Source organism: Mytilus californianus, unplaced genomic scaffold (assembly GCF_021869535.1).
Source record: "Mytilus californianus isolate M0D057914Y unplaced genomic scaffold, xbMytCali1.0.p SCAF_4, whole genome shotgun sequence".
Taxonomy (NCBI): Eukaryota; Metazoa; Mollusca; class Bivalvia; order Mytilida; family Mytilidae; genus Mytilus; species Mytilus californianus.
In genome coordinates, this window is record NW_026262690.1 from 36637978 (window position 1) to 36658459 (window position 20482).

General features: G+C 31.8%; 1 protein-coding gene across 1 annotated transcript; it reads right to left on the reverse strand.

Moving 5' to 3' along the window:
• Nucleotides 1-2873: 2873 nt before the first annotated feature.
• LOC127737975 (uncharacterized) lies at nucleotides 2874-11259 on the reverse strand. Its single transcript, XM_052248943.1, has 3 exons — nucleotides 10870-11259; nucleotides 8201-9777; nucleotides 2874-4825 (listed from the first exon to the last, which is right to left on the reverse strand). The coding sequence occupies exons 2-3, from the start codon at nucleotides 9761-9763 to the stop codon at nucleotides 3302-3304; spliced, it is 3087 nt and encodes a 1028-aa protein (XP_052104903.1). The 5' UTR covers nucleotides 9764-9777; nucleotides 10870-11259; the 3' UTR covers nucleotides 2874-3301.
• Between the last annotated feature and the right edge of the window lie 9223 nt (nucleotides 11260-20482).

The following is a 20482-nucleotide window of genomic DNA, read 5'->3' on the forward strand; positions in this document are numbered from 1 at the left end:
CCTTTTCTTATTTTCATATGAGTCGGATTTCCTTCAGACACTTGTCAAATACGAGAAGATCAAAGAAGCCAGATCATTTAATTTCACATTCAGATATATTGATGATGTTCTTTCCATTAACAATCCAAACTCTTCTGATTGGGTTCCATTAATATGTCCTCCAGAACTAGAAATTAAAGAAACAACAGACACGACTTCTTCTGCTTCGTTTTTAAACTTATACCTCGAATGTGACCTGAGCGAACTTTTCTGTACCAGAATCTATAACAAACGAGACGATTTTAATTTTGAAATTATAAATTTTCCCCACCTTAGCAGCAATATACCAACTTCACATGCATATGGGATATGTATTTCCCAACTCATTCGGTATTCAAGAGCTTGAAGCTGCTACTCAGACTTTATAAAACGTCACCAGTGTCTGATCAGAAAGTTGATGAGCCAAGGTTATGTCAAAGAACGTTTCGTCCTTTTTCTAAAAAGGTTCATTGGAAGATACCAAGACCTTGTTGATAAATATTCCGTATCAACTGCACAATTAATACATGGTGGTCTTAAAGTATAGGTTCTAGGTACTGACGTTGTTTATCACCTTAATAACGTGTTATAGAATTCTTTTTATTTGTTCTTGTACATTTTAAATATTCACTGTTTAGTCCATTTTCGGTTATATACTTTTGGTGTGGCTCGGTACAAATGAACTTATACATCCCGCTATTGTGTTATTGTGCTATGGTCAATTTTTTACTCTTGTCTTTAATTATTGCTTATGTACTTTGTCAATAGAGTGTCTATATGCCATTTTATTTTTCTCTGTTGAAATAGTTACTTGTTTTATAGTGATTAAAATTATATTACGATGTTGACTACTGTACCCCAATTATGACATTTTTACCCATTATGTCTGTTTGCTTTGCTCACACAGTGTTGTCAATATAAAGGCATTCTATGCGAATGTCATACAAGTGGGGGATTTAGCTGGCCATAAAACCAGGTTTAATCCATCATTTTCTTCATTAGGAAATGCCTGTACCAAGTCAGGAATATTCTATTTATTTGATGTGTTTGAGCTTTTGATTTTGCCATTTTATAAAGGACTTTTTTGAATTTCACTTCTTTATTTTTTGTTATTTAATTTTTTACCCAATTATGTTTACTTTAGCCTTAATTTGAATTGGATGCAATTTCACAGGAAAATGAGAGTTCAGAGAAGTATTTGATCGTTCTGTAAGTTCAGAGAAGTATTGGAACATAGTACAATAAAAGAACAGAGTTCCAATGTCCCCCGTGTTGCACATATTTTATCTATCCAGGGGCAATAACTAAAAACAAAACATTTTTTTTGTTGTTCTTTAAAACAATTCATAAAAAAAAAGCGTGCGCGGGGGACAACATTTTTTTTTATTGTATACTAAATATTTCAAACAGACCTTCAAGGGCATTACTTATAGTATACTATAAGTTTTATAAAAAATTGTACCCGTGAGAGCGCTAACGAGGCCATTTTTCATAAATTTATTTTTTCCAAGGGTCATAACTCTTTTTAAAAAAGTTGATCGTCCACCATTATAGAACTTGTCCGAGATATTGCTCATATTAACCTATAGTATAAGTTTTAAAAAAATCTGGCAAGAATTGTACACGTGAGAGCGCTAACGAGGCCATTTTCCATAAATTTAATATTTCCAAGGGTCATTACTCTTTTTTAAAAAGTCGATCGTCCACCATTATAGAGTTTGTCCGAGATATTGCTGATATTAACCTATAGTATAAGTTTTATAAAAACCTGGCAAGAATTGTACCTGTGAGGGCGCTAAGAAGATCGGACGGACGGACATACGGACGGACGGACGCCCGGTATTTCCACGTCCACCGCAACGCGTTACGCGGGGGACAAAAATATCCATTTCTTCTTTTTCTATTTCAAAATTTTTGGAAAATAAACAAAAATGGTTGAAAAGCATACATAATGAATCTTGTTTATTTTTGTCGTTTTGTTGCTGTCTCAATGAATTATATCCATACCTCCTTTTAATCTCATAACGTATAAAATTGAGAATGGAAATGGGGAATGTGTCAAAGAGACAACAACCCGACCAAAGAGCAGAAAACAGCCCAAGGCCACCAATGGGTCTTCAACACATCGAGAAATTTTCCGCACCCGGAGGCGAGCTCTACAAGGCTATATGAGAAATCCATGCACGAAAAACAAATTTAGCAGACAGCAACCATCGACGACCACTGAATTACAGGCCCCGGACCCGTACATACAAAATGGGTTTATCATGTTTACGAGCACTCAACTCACCCCAATTTAGAATACCGATGTAATAGCACAACATAAGAACAAGTTATAAAAATCAGTTGGAAATACCCTAACTTTTGAACCCTGATAAGTTTCTAGGACATTTACATATTAAATATTGTCCAGGAAACAGACAAACTAAACATCATGGCTGTTATGACTACAGAAATTTACCCTTCCAGAAAGGTGTCATTTCAGGACTGTGGAACCAAACTAAAGATTGAAAACATTTCATACATAGTTGCTTACGAAGAATGACAATCAAGACAACAAAACGATAGGATAGGTCTTCCCGTTATGTTATTTTTTTGACAGGAAAACTTTCGTGGAAAATTTAATTTCAAAGTCTTAAATGGACTTTCAGGTCCGATTCCAAACGATTAATATTTGTTCACTTAACAGGTTGAATTTTTTATCGGCAAAAAAATGTATGAATGGTATGATTTATTAAGATTTCGTGAATAAGCAATTCAAGACCAAATAAAGTGTTTCCTTTATATGATAACTAATTCATAGTTTTATTAATGATTATTATTTATGTTATATATATAGATAACATCATTCTTGCAGAAAAAAAAAGTAAATAAAAATAAAACAGATATAAACAAATAATTTGGGTAGCAATATACCAGTATATGTTGAACGGGGTTAAAATAGCGACCAAAGTATATAATTCAGCATAAGGATTCTGAAAACGGAATTGCTAACAATTTATAATTTTGACTTGAAAAATGACTTTTTTTTTACATTTTCTTCAAATGTCATCCTTATTAAAAATGTGCATTTCCGATTTAGAAAAAAAAACTTTAATTGGGAGTAAAATAGTTTTTATGGTCAAGCGGTTACATTTTGGAAAATTTTCATAATTTTTAAAGTATAAAGATAATTGTTCAAATTTCAAAAAAGCATGTAAAGCAATTTCAATGTTAAAAAATAAAGTATATTTTGGAGCTACATGAACATTATTTAAAATTGAACACAAAATATGCAAGGTTTTTAAGTGTTGACTTTCCTTTGAATTAATGGAGAAATTTGTTTTACTATATTCGTTCTTACTTTTGTTAAAGATGTCAAGGAAGTCGAAGGGGAACTCTTTTTCTTATTGCTTTTTTCTCCATGGCGTAGTTTAGATATATACATATTATAAATGCGTCTGTTACAGATGTATGCTATAAATATGTATAAACCTTGCAAACTATTTATACAGGAAATAAGTAAGGCCAAAGTTGAATTTTCAACGAAAGCGTTTATCAACAGAAGTGTCCAGGAACATCCAGTGGTTGCAAATAGCTTTAAAAATATCCATACATCTTTTCGTTTCTCTGTATCAGCAGTCATGATACGTGGACGGTTTTTTAGTCGGTAGACTGTGATAACAAAAAGTATTATATCGGCTCCGGACAAAATCACAAGTGGAGTTATCACAGTAGTAAATATCATTTCTCTAAACGAAATAAAACAATGCCTATCGCCGTATCCTATAGACTGTCCATCAGTAATTGTCGCATAGATAATTATATTTGTTACAATCAATATCAATCCGTACAAATAGGAAAATGTGATGTACCATCGAATTGAGTGTTTGTTTCTGCTTGCCTCCATTGTTCGAGCAATGCTTCCAGTGCCAAAGATCTTGAACATGTGCCATGCACAAACAGAAAGACACCCGAATGAAGACAAAAGAAAATAATGCATTGAAATGGCCAGTATCTTACAAAATGTTCCGGTTTCGTTTGTCGTCATGAACAGAATAAATGTGATGTGATGCAATAGAAGTGAAACAGATAGACTCATTAAGTTTTTACCTGGACCAGTTCGTAATTTTGGGAATAAACAGTACGTTGTTAATGTCATGAGTAAAGACATGGCCGATACTACACTGCAGATAATAAATACCACAAAATATATGACGTCTGTATAATCGTTTGAATTTTTTAAAGATTCGAAATCATCCAAGCAAAGCCACAGATCATTGTTTGTGTCTATGTGATAATCGTATAATTGAAACTCATTCACAAATCCATTCACTCTCACGATGTTATCGACAGTGCTGTATTCACTAAACTTCAAAACAATATGCCTGCATAATAATAGCTTAGAGAGAAGAGGATATAACCTTGGAATACATGAAATTGACTGATTTCTACTATAAATGACATCTGCGATAATCCTTTTATCCCTCATATTTATGGTATTTATATATTGGGACATATATTCACCAGATATGAATTCTAGTAATCCACGTTCAAAATCAGTACGATTCACTTGATTTACAGCTTCTATCAGGAGAAATAATATGCTACCAGAATCGTTCAAACAAAAATAGGTTGAAAATGTAATAGTCCGATTACATTGTACTTCCATGTTGGCTATAACTTTGTCAATAATCAACTCACTTTTATTCAGTTGCTCAAGTTTTAGTGGCATTGTATATCCGGAAATATTAAAGAGCGAATCGTCAACACAGCGTTTTTGATGGAAATATTTACTTATGAAGCATCCAGCCGTACGACATATATCCTGTTGAAAATAAAAAAAAGTAAATAATTATGCAATTACCGTAGAAAAAGTCCCTTTTAAATTTTCTAGCAGAATATATTGCAAATGTCACATAATATTTGAAACTTGACATCCACAAAACTACCATGTGTGAACAGATATGCATGTGTTTCTGACATTACTATCTATATCATAACTCAGCGCTTATAATATATAGGCTAGAACTGAACTTCGTAAGATCATAACATCGCTATTTGAATCATAGATATATATATATGTATATATTAAATGACTGAATAATAGCTAACGATAAATCTTACGGGGCGATGGACCATATAAATATGATACAGTACACTACACAATATAATATATAACCAGTCTAAAAGGGTACAACATCACAAAAAAAATGACAATAAACGAACAAATGTAACTATAAATATTTCGGATAACAGATATCCTTCATCAGTATAAGCACGATGTAAAATGAATCAGATCAATCTATTGATTATTAAACTATAGCAATCTTGCATTCTATACAATAAAAAAAGTGAAACAGTTTCACCCGAACACCATATGTAGAGACGCTAATAAATTTTTTAAATTTCCAAAAAAACTACTCAAAGACATGCCTGAAATGAAAATAGTAATTAGAGATCGGAACTGGCACAACTCTAAAATTCCAAAATGATTAAGATGTTACAACAACTACGTGTAAATACATTCCCATAAAAACAGCACTGTTCGATATAAGCTGGTAAAATATGTCAAACAGAGGCTGCGTATTTATATATATATATATATATATATTGCGACTGTCATACAAGTGAGAGGTTTAGCTAGCTATACAACCAGGTTTAGTCCACCATTTTCTACTTAAGGAAATGCCAGTACCAAGTCAGGAATATGACAGTTGTTTTCCATTCGTTATATGTGTTTGAGCTTTTGATTTTGCCATTTTATAAAGGAATTTCCGTTTTGAATTCCCCTTGGAGTTCGGTGTTTTTGTTATTTTACTGATTTTTTGTATAGCGAAGCCTCAGTACTTCAAAAGGTGTGGGAACAGAAATGCATATGAACTAGACAACGACAAATCAATCATGAAAAACATATGCTGTATACAAAAGAAACCATGTACACCTTTTGTTTGAAGTAGTAGAAGTATCAATTAAGGTATGAACAAGTGTTTCCCATTATTTGTTGTATGGTAAAGAGTCAAAAGCATCTATTGTAATCAACATGTATTTCAATGTACCGATCTTTCAATGTGTGATCTCGTCATTCGACAGAGTAACATTTTTACGAACGATTTTAAGAGGATGTTTTATCAAAGCCGTTTTTTTGGTTCTTGAAATTGCAAAAACATTAAACTTATCCAAGCCTTTCAAAATTATTTCAATTTTATGAATAAATGAACAAGTTAATAAAGTCTGGACACTTCATTTCATAGAGAGCCAAAAAGGTGTCCCTATCAAACCTTCCCCTTTGCTATTTGTTAACACGTTTTTTCTCCAATCAATCAGTTCACCAAATGTAGTGTTTACCTATAGTCCGTCATGTGCGCGTTTCTTATACGTTAGTTGTAGTATAAGACTGGAAGCACCAATTCATAATCATCTTCGCTAGCCAAGGGTAACGATCCAGTACACTCCTCTCCACCCTTGGCAGACGAAGCCAATATTTGTGATAGTAATGCTGCGCAATCTAACTGTAGTCAAAAGTCCCGTACATTCCGACTGCATCATTCTTGACCAATGGCAGTACTTGAACTCTCTTCAGTGTGGAGGTGTAAAAATGTCTGTGTCTAGTGTTTACAGATAATTTTTTGAGACAGGAACCGAAAATATACATTGACACTAGAAAAACCCAGGAACTTCAATTAGTTGATTAAGAACTTTACAATTGTCAATAAATATCGTCCTCTGTTTTTGAGGTAAAGACTTATTGTACAATCAGCACGTGGCAATTGTTTGTTTATATTTTCTACATTTACACGTGATCATCTAAAAGGCGCTTTTTGATTAAATACAGCCAGTTATAACTGCGACCAATGGAAATCCGTACCTCATGGATCTGAAATTCTATCTTAATCCGCCAAGGGTGGAGAGGAGGGAACTGGATCGTAACCCTTGGCTAACGAAAATGATTCATAATATGTGTTTTAAATAAGAAGAATCAAAAGCTAAGCTTTGAAGAAGATATCTATACTACTAAAGGAAGAGACCGATTTCATTGAGCCGCAACTCCTCTGAAACCATACAAAGTCGGAAATATTTGTGATATGACGTATAAATGTTGTGTTTTGTACTTCTTAAATTTGTCTTTGTAACAATCTTATTTCCACAGAAAACGCCAATTTTTGAGAAAATATCCAAATTCGGAGACCGTTATCGATCCAAGTCTTATACGCTTTCGCGCATGCTCAGTCGACGTACTGCTCGCGAAATCCAAGTAAAATAGGAAGAAAAGATAGAAAATAGGACAGTTAGGCCTATAAGGATCCTGTATTGTATTGTAAATGTATCATTTTGTTAAATTAAACGACATTAACCCTTTTTACTCAGGTGCAGAACTGTCCAAAAATGAAATGGACGTTGAACATGTCGAAGTGATTCTCCCCCCTTTTTCTGTGTAAACACAGGCACCCAACGTCCGGACCCCTCCCCTTTTTATGTGTAAACACAGGCACCCTTGACACTCTTTGTTTTAACACTTGCCCAATTGTATCGCGATTTCGCGGGTATCGTCTAGTTAATCTCAATATTAATAAAAGGATTGATTGATTGGTTATTGCTTGTTTAACCCTATCGACACCAAAACGACATTTTTGTCGTTTACAGCTGGCAAGCTCTTATGACATTTTCGTCACTTTTGATCAGAACTCCCGAAACATGAAACATTTATATAAAGAACATTATTTCACTGCAGAAGCCATTATAGTTTAGAAAAATCAACTTACTTTGTTCTGTTATTTCATATTAACCCTATACGTTCCAAAGAAAAGGAAAATTGTATCTTAGGAATTGTATTGAGATGTTTAGATTGGTTAATGACTCGTTTTTATTTAAATAGACAATGCAATTTCCCATAGAAACTCCCTTTACGGCTAAAACTGTGCCACTTTTACTATGAAGTTTTCTTTATAAGTCTCTTTCAACGCGTTTTTAATAGTAAAACTTAGCCATTCCAGTACATAATGCAAATTCAACATTTTTGTTACATTTGAAGTAGCCTATGACTATCAAGAGTACCAAAATGGCTGTCGGATTTTTACGGTTCAGTTTATTATTATATTATCTATTTATTTATTGAAATTATGAAATCTTGTTAAAAAGTACTTTCAACTATACGGAACATGTTTTAAGTGTGATAAGATTCGAATTACATAAGTAAACCTACCTTATAATGATCATATGTCTGTGTTTCACGGCATTGGCTTTCAAGGGTTGAATACGATTTTATACGGAAGATATTAAATGCAGGCTTTACAACAGTAACACCTGGTCCGAACCAATTCGTCTTACTTTCTACAGAACAAATGCACATTAGGTATTCTAATGGATACCGATAGTTTTCCTTTTGAATGAAAGATTCACACTGTGGTGTAAATATTCTTAAATACATGTGCACCTTTGAGCAATCCGTACGACGTATTTGCGTATCGTTGCCAATTGAATAAATAATGTAATTTGTTGAAAAAACAAATGCCCAGTACATTTTCAACAGTATTAAAACGGAATGGTTCTCCTTATCTATGACGAACATGTCGATGTCTTGTTTAGTTATATTGCAATATTCTATCATGCTAAGTTTTTCAAAAGTTGAGTAGTTTTTTTCCAGAACACTTACAGGAAGAGACATTGGACAGGATAACATAGTATGCCACCGGTAAAATTCGTGGCCGTTTGCAGTACTCTCTGAGTCAAATGTTTCGTTCTCTTTTTTGTGATTATCTTTATAATTGGAATTATCAAATAAATAATACTTGAAAGAATGTAAGGAAGTCTCCAAGTGAAACACATTTTTCTCCGGTATGTTGTGATTATTACAAATATAACAAAATATATTCTTATAAGGATATGTGGCTTTACTTTGTTCGGCTATTCTGCATGCATTTTCTATATCTCGGCTATATTCCGTCCATAATCCTGTTAAATTGCACTTTGATATGATCAATCTTTCTTGAAATGTTACAGGAGGATTGCAAATATAGCAAAATATATTTTTATAATATTTAAATCTATTTTCAAATTTGTTACATGCAAATTCGATGTCTTTATCAAATTTCAACCACGTTCTAGTGACGTTACATGTATGAATTAAGGAAAAATCAGTTTTATTGCATTGAATCACACCTATTATGCCCGGACGATACTTAATTGCTCCACACTTTTGACTAACAATAGTTTCCACAACATATTTAGCGGTTAAATGTTCAGAAGCACCATGACATGTATAAATGATATCAACATCCCATGGTATATAATCCGTTTCATTGTTGCAAAGAGCACAAAACTTGTTTCGAAATGATATTCTTGTTAATCTAGACGTGACAGGTGCATCCTGAATTTTTTGTTGAATGCTTCGTCTCTTCACACATAGTTCATTAAGTGTTGATCTTGTATTGTGGGGACACGTAGATAACATTCTGTATTCATTATAAATTTCATTCGGTTCTGATGAATATATTATATTGCTTTCACATTGCCCTATTTGACGATATAATTCTATATCTGGGCAACAGTTAGAAGCACTGCAGTCTAGACTACGATTGCATTCCTCGCAAATATTTAATTGCTTTGGCACTGACGGAAAAGACCAGATGTTTGAAGAACTATTATGAAAGTTCGGTCCACAAATAAGTGCATACTGGTAAAATAAATTCGTTGCGTTGACATTGAATGCATGTAATGAAACGATTGCTATATTTAGAATAAAGGTTACCACAATTAACACATTCATATCTGTCTTTGATCCTACAAAATTATAAATAAACATCATTGTTCAAATAATAAAATGTAATTATTTTCACATTTGTCGCCTTTAATCGTACTTGATGTGACAGATTAACATAAACATCAACAGCAATATAAAACTTGATACTATTTGTTAAGGAAGAAAATCATGTTTCATGAGACTTTATCTTGAGATTTTTCAGTTCCGCTTAGTAATTTTTTTGCAAACACAACCAAACTTTAGTTGAAACCTTTTTAATTGAATTTAAACTAAATTAACTGGAAGCAAGAAACATCTGGATTAGATTTAGTTCATTTCTAGATGCAATAGTGTCAGAGGCAGCATTATATTAATTTAATTGAAATAACAGCAAAAGCATTTAAATCGTTATTTAAGGCAACTGCATCTGTTCTGGTGCAGGTTAATGGATTTCCGAATATATAGATATAAGAAGAATGTAGTATGAGTGCCAATGAGACAACTCTCCATCCAAGTCAAATTTTATAAAATTGAACCATTATAGGTCAAAGTACGGTCAGTTTATTTTCATAGCACAGAGTTAAAACAAAAAATGGTAAGATTTAATTAAAGAATAATGGTTTTCCATATAACAATATCCATAAAATTAAAATGGTGTACATGTACAGCTCTGCAAATACTGTTGAGACAATTTTGATACATTGTTGTAACTTAAAAGCAATACAAAATGCAAATTAACAGTCTTACATTTAATTTTAGTTAAAAGAGAGGGGACGAGAGAGCAACGACCAAAGGAAACGGAAACTCATATCTAAGTCTTTTACGCACAATTATATACACAACTTTAATATATATTCTTTATATCCGAAATTTAAACAAAGCGTTGAATCAAAAGGTGAATTTGTATGCATGATAAATAAAAACATCCGATATGTAAACCATCAATTTACACAAACATACACTTGTGTGCGAAAAAGTTGACCCGTATGGCATAACAAAATTTAATAAATGAATGCATTGTATAGGTTATACATTATATTTATAAACACAAAAGCGTGATGCCTGTAATAATTAGAAAAAAAATCTGCTGATTTTTCCAGACTATATGGAAGAATACAAACATTGAAACGTACCTTAAATATCACATGTGGAAACAGTTCCTTCTACTGTAACATGCTATCAGAAAGTGTGCTCTTCTGTTTTCCCCACGTTTTAAATTTCCATGGCAAACAAAATAATGACAAAATTAGATGATTAACGACAATTTCATATCGTCTAAATAAACATAATAACAAAATTAATATAACCTGCCTGTAAAATGCTTTTTGAAAATTAAATTAACATGTAACTAGCGGGAATACATCTGTTGTATGTTTGCCGTTTGCAGTTCAGGTGTGTACACATGATTAATTTAGAACATTTTCTAGTATATTGTTCACTTAATTGGGAACAATATATGCATAGTACATATACCTCCTAATCCATACTAATTATCAAAATTGTTTAAGAACAAAAAATTTGGTGATTTTGAACACATATATATTCATCCATGCCGACTCTGCATGAAATTAAAAATAGCGTAATGCCTAGAGGCTATAAACTTTTCTGGAAAAAGCACCACAATATCGTCCATCAGTTGGAAAGAGTGTCGTTAATAGCTTTAAAAAGATGTGGTATGAGTGCAACTGAGACAACTCTCTATCCAAGTCACAATTTGTAAAAGTAAACCATTATAGGTCAAAGTACGGCCTTCAACACGGTGACTTGGCTCACACCGAACAGCAAGCTATAAAGGGCCCCATAGGTCATTAAAGATGTTCCTTCCACTTTTTGTAAAAAGTGGTGTAAACGGAAGAAATCTGACAAAAAATCACTTGATTCCTATTTAAATAAATGTCTGAATATTGTGGAAATTCGTATACATGTACCATACTTCGATAATTAAAGGGTAAGTAATACATTCATTTTAAGTATTCGCAAAGCTTTTTGTATTTGTTTAGTCCAATTTTAAAAGCAGCAAACAATGTGTAGTGGTATCACGTTAATACTACATATAGATGTTCTATAGAATGGAATTATAAATGCTTCTGCATTTCAGGACATACGCTCCACTGAGAGTAAAATAGTACATAAAATGTCACTATCACATCTCACCTAAAGACTTATTCTGAACATTTGACTGTCACCCTTATCAGGGTTTAAGCTAGGATTTTAAGTGTTTTAGTCACTTTTGCGTGATAGGAAAACCGACCTTTCTTGGGAAGCAGGCTACTACTAGCAGCTTAATATGATATAGCTAAGGTACTTATTACATAGGGTCAAATACATGGAAAAAAACATGTGAACTTTCATTTTATTTTTTAGTATTTGATAAGTATACAAACAAAAATACAACGATAAAGATTTAAAAAAAAACAGCTGTTTTTTTTTAAAAGATACATATGTATGATTTTTGTTTTGATTGTTATGTCTCTAATGGGATTAATAGCACCCTATGTAATGGCTACTGAAACTACAAAATAAAGCCTTCACATATCGTTTCATCTTGGTTTCTAGTAAGTGACGTTTTAAATTTCAATGAACGTAATCTATGTATAAGTGATAAATAACTAAGGATTGTATTACCACAAATTACTTAAAACTTTTACTAAGTTGGTTTTTTTTCATAGATAGAAAGATTTGGTTTGAAAGTCAGACTGTACATCGAGAATTTTTATTAAAATCGGGATATCACCCTTGTTAGATTTTTTAATATTGCGTTTATCGGAACTTAAATTGATTTTGTGTTTGATAATTTAAAACATAATTAATATGATGTATTGCTATACAGTAATGAAAATGTATGGTCCTACATCTATTCAATACCATTTACTGATATTATGGTATTTTAAAAAAATAATATGGTCCAAGGACACAGTTATCGTCCTTTGGTTTTCGTTGTCTACAAATATAGTCCCTAGTGTGAACAGTGTATAACTTGCATTTTTTTTGATACACTTTCCCAATTTATTTCTTGATATTTTATGCTTGAAATATTACGTAAGGGGATGAAATTACATGTTAAAAAAATTTGGGTGCTGAATCTTTATGTTAAGTAGTGATTTGGTCCAGTTAAAAAAGGTCAAAAATTAGAATGTCGGAAGCTGTCAAACTGATTTTTAGCCCCCCTTAACACAGAATTGTCAATATTTTGAGTTAGAGCTGGTAGAAGTTTCTATAATTTTGATATTATTTGTATCAATAGTAGTACACTACACTGTAAAAATCTTTTTGAGATAGAGCAGGTGCGATTTTTTTAATTTGAATTTATTGTCTAAAAGAAATGCACTACGAAATAACTGTGTTCTCGGGCCTTATACACATTTTGCTTTTTAAGTCAAATAAGGACGATTTCTACTAAATCCATATTTTCTTGTATTTCATAAACGTCTTTACAATAAATACGTTGAATGTGTACTGATTGATTATTTAGTATGGGAGACAATGATTTATGCATTAGTTGTCATTGTCTTTGAACAAGATTTGAGTACTTGCGAGTAATCTCAGATCGGTATACTTTCTGTTTTTTGTTTTTGTTTTTTATGTAGGTAAGATATTTGTGTTTGGTACCAATCTGTTGAGTTAAGCCATTTTTAACGGATATATGCAGTTTGTTCTTATGATGTGATGTAACACCACTGTCATTGGTAAGGGGAGGACTGAGCGCTCATTGACAGGTTTAATCCCGCCACATTCTTTTTGTTCCTATTCCAAGTTTGACGCCTGTAATTCATTGGTTGTCGTTGGTTGCTGTCTGTCATATTTGTTTTTCGTTAATTGTTTTGTACATTAATCATGCCTTTGGTCTTCTCGTTTAAAATGTTTCCCATTTTGTCATGTCGAGACCTTTTATAGATTCCCATTTTGTCATGTCGAGGTCTTTTAGAGCTGACTATAGAGTATGGGTTTTGCTAATTGTTGAAGGCTGTTTGGTGACCTATAGTTGATTTTTTTTTCTTCAATAAAACATTAACATTTGATATTAAATTAATTTTCCGAATATAACCAGAGATAAGATAGAATGATGAGGTGTAACATAAAGAAGGGATGAATTCACAGGGGAACTTGAATATAAGTTCTCGCTATCATACCTGTCTGGAATTTTTGAGGTGGTGGTGTTCAATCTATTAGAATCATTATTAAATTAAACTGTTGAAGATATGAAAAAGCAATGTTATAGCCAAGAAAAACATAATGATTATGCAGCTGAGAAAATATTTTTCGCAAATAAATGGAATGAAGCAACAGGAAAGACAGATACAAGAATCAATTAAAAGAAAACTATATAAATGCTTTGTTTTATGGTCTTTTTTATTTGTTTTAATACATCAATGTCGAAAGAGTAGGTCATACCTGTAGCGCATGAGTTTAAAAAATCGGAAATGTTCATCTTGAGCAACACAAATACATAAAAACGACGCGTCGATTTAAGTGCAATAATTCTAAATGGACTTACTGTGTTCGACGGCCCAATTAATGATAGCACGATAATCGGAATGTGAAGAGGACAAAGTATAGGACTTGGATACATCGTCAAAATATGCATTTAATTTACATTCCTTTTTTCTCATTTTACAATATTTCTAAAAACTTATACATGTTACATTGTATTATTTTTCTCACTGAATTCACATTGATAGCGCATGCTTCAAGTCGTATTTATAACCTTGTTGGTATTCACAACTTTGTACGTCATTATTGTTTGCAGACAAAAAAGAAATTTTGCTTCTTTATTGGTCCTCTTTCACTTGGACAAAGAGGATGAGCGTATCTTAAATAACATTTACCTCAACATGGAAAACACGGGAATTGGTGAAGATAGTGTTTCATCAATATGTCCGTTCTGAACAGTTTATTGCCATTTTTAATTGTAGTTTAATGTTCATGACTCCAAGATTTACCATGCAGAATATTTCTCATAGCGAACAATGTTGTTATATCTACAAGAATCCTAAATTCGTGAATATGCTATGATGCTGATCACTAAAATTTTTATTTCTCAATGAGTAGAATAACTGAATTTTGGAGAAGCTTTTAAAAGGACTTTAATGCTTTTCACCTCTGATGGTTTCGATTTTTCTTCTGTTAACAGTTGCTAGTACTCTAGCCAGTTTTAAACGGTGGCGCAACTTAAAAATGGGTTATCATGCTATTACACTAAATCCCTTAGGTTCATTTGGGGGAAGCCGCTACTCGTAAAAGAGAGGCGAAAGATACCAAAGAGATGTTCAAAATAATAAGTCGAAAACAAACTGACAAAGCCACGGCAAAAAACGAAAAATGACGAAAAGACAAACTGTATACAAAACACTACAATGAAAACTAAAGACTGAGCAACACGACACCAACCAAAAATCGGGTTGATCTCTTCGTAACTTACGTTATGAGGATTTCAAAAAAGGAAAACGTGGGGATAAATAAGTATATGTTTTTTCTTTTGCAGTCGACAGTTGACACACAAAATCACTGTTCATTCATTGGTCATGATTTCAATATTAACAATGCAGAATTTTTGACATAGAGAAAACATATACAAGTTTCAAGTCCCCCTCCTTCCGAAACCACCCCCAAAATAATTATATCCGTGAAATTGCCATGATGCTAGTCTCTGAAATTTATGAATACATCAAAATTTTAAATTGATGAGACGATCAGAACTGTAGGTACATTTACCTCAACCAAAGGCTACAATTGTTATACTATTAAACAAACAAATATTACATTAACAATGTAAAATTGAGGATTTCTAGAATGTATTTTTAGTAACATGCTGTATGCCCTGTGCAATATGCTGTTTTTGATCTATGAGAAGCTCAACACAACATTATTGGCGTGCAAACTGAGTAAATACAAATGTTCATGTGACCTAGTAAATACTTCCTTTGTAAAATCATATCCGTTTTTTTGTTATTGTTATTGTAACGGAATACGCATATAAGATTGTTTTTATTTTTTTTATTTTTATGTTCAGGATAGAAAAGACCCCCACCAAAAGAGAGAAGACTTGGAGGAGGTGGAAAAGATAGCGCTGAAAAAGATGACAAAAGTAAGATTTTAAAAACTGATCATATCTCTAAAGAATGTAAACCGAAACTTTTAATAAAGATTGCATACTCACAGAAGGGAATGTTTCTTTTCAGTTTACAAGTGATAAAAACCAATCATTCATGCAACCTTATTATAATTTTTCAATTGGGAAGAAGCTGTAGTTGACAGGTTTGGTGCAATATTTTAACAAATACCCAAAGTTAAGGGGTGTTAAAATTATTTATTGTTGCGGTTCTACTTCTAAAATTAAATGAGGCAATTTTACTTGACTTATTGAGTGACAATAACATTTTAAATCTAACTTGCAATACGACGAGGTGCCAAAAATGTTTATTTTCTAAATTGGTTTTTGGAATTGATTTAAGTAAAAGAGGGAAATAATGACTCCTCAATGAAGGATGGTGGATGGTCGTAAGCAAAATTACATTTTTCCTATATAGATAATGTCCTCTCACTACAGATAATTCAAAGTTTGGTGAACGCATCTGTCCCATTGAACTTGGAATAAAGAATAAAAGATACAGTTAAGTTTACCACATATTTTGTCTTACATCCAGAAAATAACAATGAAGTCGGATGTGAACCTGACGTAAAAAAAGGTGATTTCAGCTTTCCAATCGCGTGGATTTTAATTTTTTATGAAGTAACATATCAGCAACATCTGCATATATAATATATATCTCCCAATTCATACGATATTCCAGAGGTTGAGGTTCCTTTCCTTGATAGATGGCTACTGCTCACTAGGAACCTATTGTACCAAGGGGTCCTATAAGTAAAATTAACGTCATCCCTTCGTAGGTTTTGTGTACGTTGTAATAAATATTTGTCACAGATGAACACGGATATGTTTCAACAGTCGAAGTCACAATGCCATCTTATTTTCCTCGATTGTGACATCCCAAAATGAGACGTATCATAACTGTAGCATGTCTTTTCGTCGTTTCCTCTTTTTGTTCATGATATTGTCTGTTTTATTTAGACTTATGGGTTTTTTCATTGCCCCTTGGTATATTTTACCTCTTTTAGACATATTCTATAAACATCTGCCAGTTATTGTTGAAGCCTTTATGTTGCTCTTTATATGTCATTTTAACTATTTAATTCGTCTATGTGTTATGTTTATTCCGTATACCTGACATCTCTTTTATTTACATTGAAAATAGTAAATTAAATCATAGAAATTTAATGTGTATTTCAATATCAACTGTGTTATCTCCTGTAATATAATAATGATATGATCTATTATTCCTAAACGGAACTTCAATTGAGGGCAAACAATGTATTTTCCATTAAAAAAAAGAGGCTGAAGATTCCAAAGGGATATTCAAACTTGTAATTGATTACAAACTGACAACGCCATGGAACAAAAAAAAACATCCAAAAGACCAACACGAACCCGACTGAAAAACTGAGGGTGTTCCCAGGTGCTTCAATGTGATAAGTCGTAAAGTTATATTTTATCCTGTGTAGATTTGAATTAATTAAATATTCTGGATCTTATTATCGGATACATTAAAATTTAATTACGCGAGGGAAGGAAAATCAGCATTATTTATTTGTATGAACGGTATTACTTGTAAATGAATGAATAAATTAATCAATAAATAAAATAATTATTAATTAAATATAATTCACTAATAAACTCCCATTACTTTGGTAGTATTCAAATTGTAATTGAATTTTATTTTTTTATGATTAAAGATAGCGATAAAGGGCTATATGTAAGAACAATAGATGATTTTGTTGCTATAATTGACAAAAATCTATGACAGAATAAACAGGTACGTATAGTTTTAAATAAAAAAAGTAAAGAATATTTCAAAATGGTAATAAAAAGGTGAAAATCGAAGAAGGACCAACACCATTATTGTCAAAAGAAAAATGAACAGACAATTAAATCACCACAAAACAATACAAATAAACCTAACGATTGAGCAACACGAATAACGATTGAGCAAAACAAATCCCACAAAAACTTTAAGTTGACTGGCATTCTCTGGAAGAATAAACAGCTCCTGCTTCACAATTTTTCACCCGTCAAGCTTTTCTCAAACTGTATATAATCAAGTGCTAAGTCTATCAAATGTCAGAGGAATAATGAGGGGAATGTGACTCTCAGAAATGGAACACAGATGTCCTGTAATGGTGAAAAAACTCATAAATGTGACTGAAAATATTTCACCAGAAGAAACTCTTGGTTCTGTAGTTTCTTTAAAGGAGCTATTTTCTATTGAGGAAGTTCTGCAAACACAAATTCTGTAATATTTATCAGCTTAGAAATATATGAATAAAGGTGTAGCTAGAATGTTGATGCATCAAATTTGAAATTAATTTAGACTTTCTTGTGATATTATTTTCCTCAACTAGTCCGTACTGTCAATTGCATTCGTTTAATGGAGTAGGATTTTCTACTTGGTATCTATTCTCTCTTGTTTCGTGGTCTGGTTTAAGTATGAAGCAGGCTAAGATATATATCTTGAGTTCTCTTTTAACTTCAAAAAGTGAAATTATCATTCGGACTGGAAATTAAATTCTTCAATAAAAGCATCCTTTTTTACTGAAATGTGATGTAAAAATATAATGCTGAAAGTCACTCCATTTCATTCTTGTTGAGACCGCTCCTGTATTAAATCACCTCATATTAAGAACCTAGCCAACGAGAATAGGTGTACAGTTGAATGCCGACTATTTGTTGAAATATTCTTTTGTTTATTTAAAAAAAAAAAGATTTTTTTCTCAGTAAAATGAAAACATGTATTTTATATGTACCAAATCATAGTAAGCCGCACATAAATCCTTATTTTGAATGATATTTGAATAGAAGTTGGTGATTTAGAAAAAACAATTCACAGAGCAATTTAGATACTCGGGAAAACAAAATTGTTTTTATGACAAAGTAATTTGGATATCTAGGAGAGATAAAGAATATTCAATCTTTAGCTGAAGTTTAAAAGAAACATGAAACACACTATGTATTGTTCAAACTTACATTGTTTTATTTTAATTACCATTATCAATAATACATATATTAATATGCAGGCATTGTTAGAATGCAGGAATTGCTGAAACCCTTTTAAGTTAACTAATTGCGAAATCATTTTGCATGTAAAACAAAACGATATTTTATTAGCACAAACTGTCAGAATAATAGCAAAATAACAGTTTGAATTTTATTGTGTTTGTGACTTTGTAGAAAATTATGGATGTCTAACGAAGCAAATAACAAATATTTGATGTAAAAATGAGCCTTACAATTAGTATATAAAGTCTTCCCTAATCAACCAAAAGATAAATAAACGGTTTGAACGACGGTGCTAGAATGAATGACATGTGGAATAACTTGATTAAACTGTAATTTACCTATGAATTGTATTGCAGTCAAAATCAAAATACAGTCTCATATCAAGAATTAAATAAATGAAACACACTTTGCAATTGATAATACATATATAATAAGATACAAATGCATATTTAAAGTATTTTTATATGCAGAGGCGTTACGATATTGATGTAAAATATGAACGCCAGAATCTTTTCAAATTTAAACAGAATTTAACTAACAATCACTCTACCAAAACACTAACACAGGCCAAAAAGCATGAAAAAAAAAAAACAAAACAAAATAAAACAAAAAAACTAATTAAATGAAAGGTCATAACCTTATTTTTTGTTGCAGATATGTACCTGTACCAAATTAATAACCGAAATGATTATGGACTTTGAAAACAATACAATTATCAGCGAACTTTTGTTTAACTGTTTTAAATCTATCCGTTCTTAAACTTTTGTAAAGAATGAAGAACTGCATCGATGTTTCTTTTTTCTGACAAATGATGGCATGCATAGTTAAAATCAAATCAACAAACAAAACAACGTAAAAATGCTAAGGTTGATAAAATATAAAGGCAACGACTCCAAAAATAGAAAGAAAAAAAAACAACATGAAAATGAGTCACACTTGATCTTTTTTTGCAATATGAAAAACTCTACAACTTACAATTTTAGTGACCGTTTTTTCAATTGAAATATTAATTTTCTAATTTAGAAATAAAACGAAACATTTAGAATGATAATTATTGAAGACGTCATTAAAAAGTCATGAAAAAGAGCATCGTTTTACTGTAAATTATTAGCGTCCTCTCAGAAACAATTATAATATATCTTTTAAACTATTTTAGTGATAAAACATCTTTAATCATACATTTTTAAATTTTGATCACATATTTAACTACAGAATAGGTAACAAAGTGCATGTAAATCTTTCTCTAGGAGGTCAGGAGATAGGACCCATTGTATGTCGAGCTACATCAAAGTACTTGTTGTTATGAAATTCTATGGCAATACATATTGCCATAGAATATCGGCGGCTGTACTTCGAAACGTTCCAGACAACATTGACATAAGCAGAATAGAAAAAAACGAATAGAAAAAAAATTACCGAATTTCATTGGAAAAAAATCTAAAAATTACTTATCTCTCTTTTCCAATAAGTGAATTAATATATACCAAAACTACCAGACGCAATGAATGAACAACAACAGTTTAATTATAACCTTAATCTATTAGTCTACTGTGGATTCATTTATTTTCGTGAGTACCAATTTTCATATGTTGAGAAAAAATTGTATTTTCGTAGATACTTGGTATTAAGGTTTT